Below are 6,969 nucleotides of genomic sequence, written 5' to 3' on the forward strand. Positions count from 1 at the left end.
CCCAACTCAACCAACCAATCAACTCAACCCAGCCAACTCAACCACCAAGTCAACCAGTCAACTCAACAAACCCAACCGACTCAACCACACAACCAACAGAGCAACCAACTGAACTCGACGACCAGCTCAACTCAACAACCAGCTCAACCAACCCCTCACCACCAAAACACCAACCAGAGGGAAACGGATTCGCTCGGTAGAAGAGCATGAAGAGGAAGAACTTTGTGCTATGGAGACACACCAAAAAAAAATTGGAAAAGCAGCAAAAAATGACCAAGAAAAGCAAGAATTGAGCATTATTTGAGACAAGGTCAGGGTTTAAAGTAGGTTTAGTGGAAGGCCACGGCTCGGTCCTCCCTGCGCTGCCGCGTCCTGCCTGGTGGTGACCTCCTGGAGAAGACGCAGGCAGGCCAGACTCTTGAAATATATATTCTATTTTGGGTTTTTTTTTTCTTGTTTTGGGGTTTTCTTTGGTTTGATTTGGGGTTCTCTGGGTTTCATGGCGGGGTGGAGCTGCGCGTGGGGCCGGGGCTGGGGCGCATGCTGGGCCCTCCAGGGGTGTTGTAGCCATCTCGAGAACAATAAAAACCACAAAAAACCTGGAACAAAGAGAACTGAAAACCCCAAATCCCGCCCTGGGTCTTCTCTCCAAGCTCATGGGAGCTTCCTCATTGAGGAGCTTGAGCTGGTGGCCACAACTCCAGCTTGAGGGGGTTCCAGGTCCAGCGTGGCCTCATCCCACCTCCACGCTGCACCAAGGAGGTGGTGGCACCCAAGGGATCGGGATGGGTGGCCCCAGCTCCATCGCCCTGGATGGTGCCAGGATGGAGGGTCACCACCCCAAAGGCCTTCATGGTGGTGCTTCCCACCTCCCTGTGTCCCTCCACATCACTGGGGCAGCACCCAGGTACCAGCGGCGGGGCCAGACGCTGGTTGTGCCACCACTGGTGGTGGTGGTGGTGGTGGCAGCCGCTGCTGGCTCTGCCAAAGCTTGTGAAGCTCCTTGAACTGTTCCACCATCTTGTCCTTGAGGTCCGGATGGGAGATGTGGAGCGGGATGCTGTCGGCCGACCAGGATAACTCCCCCGAGAACATCTCCAGCAGCAGCCGCGCCGCCACTGGCACCACCTTGGGAATCACCACCACGGTCAGCACGGTGCGACCCCGGGACCCCCCCCGTGTCCTCCCGGCCCCTCACCTGCACCGTGATCAGCTTCTTCTCCTTGGGCTTCTGGTCCGGCCACTCCTCCCCAAAGCACAGGAAGATCTCAAAGGGAGGGGGGGTGGTGGTTTGGCCCTTCTGGAAGAGGATGAGGCCTGCAGGGATTGGGCACCGTGGTGAGGGGCAGGATGGGACATCCCATCGGTGCGTCCCACCAGCATCTCTGGTGGTGTGCTCCTATCCCAGCCTTGTCCCACCATGTCCCTTTGTGCCGCCTGGTGTTCCCCATTCCAGCCTTGTCCCACCGCATCGCTGTGTGACATGTAGTGGCCCCCAAGCCAACCTGGACCCACCGCATCCCCATGTGCTGCCTGGTGTCCTCCCTCCGAACCTGGTCCCAACACCATCCACACCGGTGTCCTCCATTACAACCTGGTCCCACCATGGCCCCATGTGTTGCCTGATGTCCCCCATCCCAACCCGATCCCACCACGCCTCTGTGTGCCACATGGTGCCCCACCATATGTGCCACATGCTGCCTGGTGTCTCCCCATCCCACTGTGGTCCCACCACATCCCTATGTGCCATCTCATGTCCCCCATCCCATACTGGTGTCACCACATCCCTACGTGCTGCCTGGTGTTCCCCATCCCAACCCTATCCCACCACCATCCTCACTGTTGTCCCCCATCTCAACCTTGTCCCACCCCATCCTTATATGCCGTGTGGTGTCCCACCACATCCCCATATCCTGCCTGGTGTCCTCCCATCCCAGTCTGGTCCCACTACATCCTATGGGCCATCTGGTGTCCCACTATACCAACGTGGTCTCACCAAATCCCTGTCTGCCACTTGGTGTCCCCTATTCCAACCTGGTCCCACCATATTCCCATGTTCTGCCTGGTGTGCTCTCATCCCAGTCTGGTCCTACCACATCCCTATGGGCCACCTGGTGTCCCCCATTCCAAGCTGGTCCCACCATGGCCCTATCTCCCCATCACAACCTCATCCCACCACATCCCCATGTGCCACCTCGTGTCCCCCCATCTCCCCCAACATCCTCACGTAGCCCCATTCTCCTCCCACCATTGAGGAACCCCTCGAGGCTGAAGAGCTTGGTCTTCTTCTCCCTCTCGATGGGGTTGGGGCCGGCGCGGTGCGTGGCGCAGGGCCCCGTCCAGAACACCTTGCACTGGCACAGGCGCGTGGCAAAGAGATCCTGGCCCTGCAGCTCCAGGATGAGGCCGCGGTCCAGCGCGTCCAGGAGCTGGTGCGTGTAGAAGCGCTGCTTCTCGTTGGGGATGGCGTCGGTGGCCGGGAACCGGACCTGCTCCAGCGCCGGCGGCCCAAAGAGCTCCTCCTGCGCGGCGCTGGGCTCCAGGCTGCCGTGGAACAGGCGGCACCCCTGCGCGTTGCTGACGGTGAGCACGCAGACCTGGCGCCCGCGGTACTGGAACTGCAGCTCCAGGTCTGTCACTGCCGGGGCCACGCAGAGGTGAGGGGTGGGGAGCAAGCCATGGGCACACGCAGCCATGGACTCCGGCTCCAGGCACCCCATGGCAACCTGCCACCCATAGGCACCCCACAACAATGGCCATCTCCATCCAACTACGCCATACACGTGGCCACCCCGTGGCTACCACCTCCAGACAAGCCATGGCAACCTTCCACCTATGGCCACCTCCTTCAGCTGCCCCATGGCCACCCACCACCCATGGTCACCTCCACGCAACCACCCCACACCTATGGCCACCTACAACCAGCCACCCTATGGCTATCCCACACTTATAGCCACCTCCATCTATCCACTCCATGGCCACCCCATAGCCACCCCATGCACATGGCCACCTCCATCCAACTACCCCACACCCACAACCATCCACCTCCAAGCACTTCCATGGCCACCTCCAACCAGCCGCCCTATAGCCAGTCCCACCCGTGGCCGACCCATGGTCACCCCATGCCCGTGGCCACCCCCCAGTGCCCCTGTCCTCACGTGGCAGCATGTGGGGGCTGATGAGCAGGTTGGGGATGGGGTCCTCCAGGGGTGGCTCCAGTGGGCAGGCAGGTGGTGGCCCCAGGGGGGGCAGCTTGGGGGTCCCGTAAGCATCCCCCAACTCCACCAGGGTCCCATGCGTGCTCCCCAGCTCCGCAGCCAGGGGGGGTGGCAAGAAGGGTCCCATGGAGCAGCCATTGCTGAAAGGGGGCAGGAGGTCCCCCCCATGATGGGTGTCTAGGGCACAGAGCAGGGGTCAGAGGGTGACCATGGTCCCATTGATGCTCCCCATGTCCCTCCATTGCCCCCACTCACCATTGATGCTCAGAGCTGTCATCTGCAGCTGCAGGGGGACAACGGGTGGTTATGGGGATTTGGGGTGCAGGGACATCCCCAACGGGTCCCCACTTTGGGGTCCCCCCACCCTGACCCCCCATCACCAGGTACCTGGTTGACATCTTCCTCCTCCTCAGCGTAGTCGTCCTCGGGCCCCCCATCTGCAAGGGGAGATGGATGGGGGGGGGGCTTAGGGTGCAGGAGGGTTATAGGGTGCTGGGGCATTTTGGGGTGCAGGGGGAGCTGTGGGGTGTTAAGGACTTGTGGAGTGTTGAGGCTCCACAGGGTGCTGGGGGCTTGTAGGGTGCTGGGACCTCATGGGGTGCCAGGGACTTGCGGTTTGCTGGAGCTTCATAGGGTTATGCTGCCTCCCTGGGGTGCAGGGGCTTTGAGGGGTCCTGGGTCCCTATGGGGTGCTAGGGCACCGCAGGATGTGGTGTCCTTGTGGGGTGCTGAAGCTTTTTGGGGTGCTGAAGCCTCTTGGGGTGTAGGGGATTCATGGGGTGTCAGGTCACTATGGGGCACCTGAAGCATCCTGGGGTGCTGGGGTACTGTAGGGTGCTGGGTCTTTATGGGATGTGGGGGACTCATGGGGTGCTGGATCTTTATGGGGTGTGAGGAACTCATGGGGTGCTGCATCCTTATGGGGTGCTGGAGCTTCAGAGGGTGCTGCCTCCTTGTGTGGTGCTGCCCCCCCCCCCCCCCCCGGGATGCCCCAAAACCCCCAGTTCCCCCTGTCCCCCGTTACCGGTGCCACGGGGGGGCCGGTCACAGAGCTCATAGACTTTGTAGGGCCGCAGCGGCACCGCTTTGGTGCCATCGAAGAGGAGGCGGAAGTCACGGCTCTTGTTGAGTGCGCAGCGCAGGTTTGCCTTCCACTTGGCGGGGTCTGGCTCGTCCTGCCCCTCCCGGAACCGCCCTGTCTCCTGTGCCCACGCCTGCGGAGCCCCACGGTCACCCCATAGCGCCTGCACCCACATGCCGGGTCCCCACGGTCACCCCATAGCGCCTGCACCCCCGGCCCGAGTTCCCTTCTCATCCCATCACCCCCATCTCCCACCTCTTCCTCATCACCCCCTCGCTGTTATCCCACATCCCCCTGGTCATCCCATCACCCCCGTTCTGTGTCCCTCTTGCCACCCCATCACCTCCATCTTGTGTCCCCCACGTCCCCCTTGTCACCCCATCTTCCCTGTCACCCAATCCTGGGTTCCCACTATCACCCCTATTCCCTGTTTCCCATGTCACCCCATCATCTCCTCATCTACCATGTCCTCCTTATCACCCCATTCTCCATGTCACCCCTTCATTCCTAGCCTATGTCATCATGTCACCTCCGTCTTGTACCCCACGTCCCAATTGTCCCTCCACTACCCCCAGCCCACGTCCCCCATGTCCCTCTTGTCACCCCTATCCCCCATCCCCACTGTCACCCTATGTCCCCTTCTCACCCCATCGCCTCCCTCACGTACCCGCCCATGTCCCCATCCCGTGTCCCCGCTGTCACCCCCGTGCCCCCGCCGCTCACCTTGAAGATGCTGTGCTGGTCGGGGGGCTCCGGGGGGCCGCGGGTCGCGTGTCTCCAGGGGATGGCGAAGCGGCGGCGCCCGGGGTCGAGCCAGCGCAGGCCGGGGAAGCGCCGGCTGCTGACCTGCGCCTCCAGCCAGGGCCGCAGCCGCACGCGGCGCGGAGGGGCGCTCATCCCGTGGGGTAACGGGGGCTGAGGGACAGGGGTAACGGGGGATAAGGGACAGGGGTAACATGGGCTGAGGGACACAGGTTAACACGAGCTAAGGGACATGGGATAATGTGGGATAAGGGACATGGGATAACACAGGCTAAGGGACATGGGATAACATGGGCTGAGGGACACAGGTTAACACGAGTTAAGGGACATGGGATAATGTGGGTTAAGGGACATGGGATAACATGGGCTGAGGGACATGGGATAACACAGGCTAAGGGACATGGGATAACATGGGCTGAGGGACACAGGTTAACATGAGCTAAGGGACATGGGATAATGTGGGTTAAGGGACATGGGATAACATGGGCTGAGGGACATGGGATAACACAGGCTAAGGGACATGGGATAACATGGGCTGAGGGACACAGGTTAACACGAGTTAAGGGACATGGGATAATGTGGGATAAGGGACATGGGATAACATGGGCTGAGGGACATGGGATAACACAGGCTAAGGGACATGGCATAACATGGGCTGAGGGACACAGGTTAACACGAGCTAAGGGACATGGGATAACATGGGCTGAGGGACACAGGTTAACACGAGCTAAGGGACATGGGATAACATGGGCTGAGGGACACAGGTATACCCTGGGCTGTGGGAGATGGGATAACACAGGCTAAGGGACATGGGATAACATGGGCTGAGGGACACAGGTTAACACGAGTTAAGGGACATGGGATAATGTGGGATAAGGGACATGGGATAACATGGGCTGAGGGACATGGGATAACACAGGCTAAGGGACATGGCATAACATGGGCTGAGGGACACAGGTTAACACGAGCTAAGGGACATGGGATAACATGGGCTGAGGGACACAGGTTAACACAGGCTAAGGGACATGGGATAATGTGGGATAAGGGACATGGGATAACATGGGCTGAGGGACACAGGTTAACATGAGCTAAGGGACATGGGATAACATGGGCTGAGGGACATGGGATAACATGGGCTGAGGGACACAGGTTAACATGAGCTAAGGGACATGGGATAACATGGGCTGAGGGACACAGGACATGGGCTAACTGATACAGGGTAACACGAGCTAAGGGACACAGGACATGGGATAACACAGGCTAAGGGACACAGGACATGGGATAACACGGGCTAAGGGACACAGGGCAGGGGATAACATGGACTAAGGGACACAGGACACAGGATAACACGAGCTAAGGGACACCGGACACAGGATAACATGGGCTAATGGATACAGGATAACAGGCTAAGGGACACAGGACATGAGATAACACGGGCTAAGGGACACAGGACACAGGATAACATGGGCTAATGGATACAGGATAACAGGCTAAGGGACACAGGACATGAGATAACACGGGCTAAGGGACACAGGACACAGGATAACATGGGCTAATGGATACAGGATAACAGGCTAAGGGACACAAGACATGAGATAACACAGGCTAAGGGACACAGGATAACATGGGCTAAGGGACACAGGACATGGGATAACACGGGCTAACGGATACAGGATAACAGGCTAAGGGACACAGGACATGGGATAACACGGGCTAACGGATACAGGATAACAGGCTAAGGGACACAGGACACAGCTGTGGGACATGGGTGAGGGTCTGAGACCTGGATAACTTGTGACAGGTGCAAATGAGGGGCTGAGGCTCTGCCAGGTCATGTGTGTGTGTGTGTGTGCAATGTGTGTGTGCACGAGCGGCTGAGCCCACGTGGCTCATGACACGTGTGAGGGG

General features: G+C 59.4%; 1 protein-coding gene across 1 annotated transcript; it reads right to left on the reverse strand.

Moving 5' to 3' along the window:
- Positions 1-270: 270 nt before the first annotated feature.
- IRF5 (interferon regulatory factor 5) lies at positions 271-5,207 on the reverse strand. Its single transcript, XM_057425485.1, has 8 exons — positions 5,023-5,207; positions 4,243-4,432; positions 3,606-3,655; positions 3,474-3,501; positions 3,159-3,395; positions 2,249-2,638; positions 1,199-1,317; positions 271-1,128 (listed from the first exon to the last, which is right to left on the reverse strand). Exons 1-8 carry the CDS (start codon positions 5,194-5,196, stop codon positions 889-891), a joined length of 1,428 nt encoding a protein of 475 aa, XP_057281468.1. The 5' UTR covers positions 5,197-5,207; the 3' UTR covers positions 271-888.
- Positions 5,208-6,969: the final 1,762 nt, after the last annotated feature.

The sequence above is a fragment of the Pezoporus wallicus genome, unplaced genomic scaffold (genome assembly GCF_028554395.1).
Source record: "Pezoporus wallicus isolate ANWC-B61680 ecotype Strahan unplaced genomic scaffold, APGP_CSIRO_Pwel_v1 contig_4722, whole genome shotgun sequence".
NCBI lineage: Eukaryota > Metazoa > Chordata > Aves > Psittaciformes > Psittacidae > Pezoporus > Pezoporus wallicus.

Bases quoted from the DNA above. Each gene is read 5' to 3' on its own strand.
- IRF5 (XM_057425485.1), bottom strand. From the start codon at position 5,196: ATGAGCGCCCCTCCGCGCCGCGTGCGGCTGCGGCCCTGGCTGGAGGCG. The intron at 3,656-4,242 runs GTAACGGGGGAC...CTCCCCTTGCAG, and splicing joins CCGGCCCCCCCGTGGCACCG to ATGGGGGGCCCGAGGACGAC. The intron at 3,502-3,605 runs GTACCTGGTGAT...GTCCCCCTGCAG, and splicing joins AGGAGGAAGATGTCAACCAG to CTGCAGATGACAGCTCTGAG.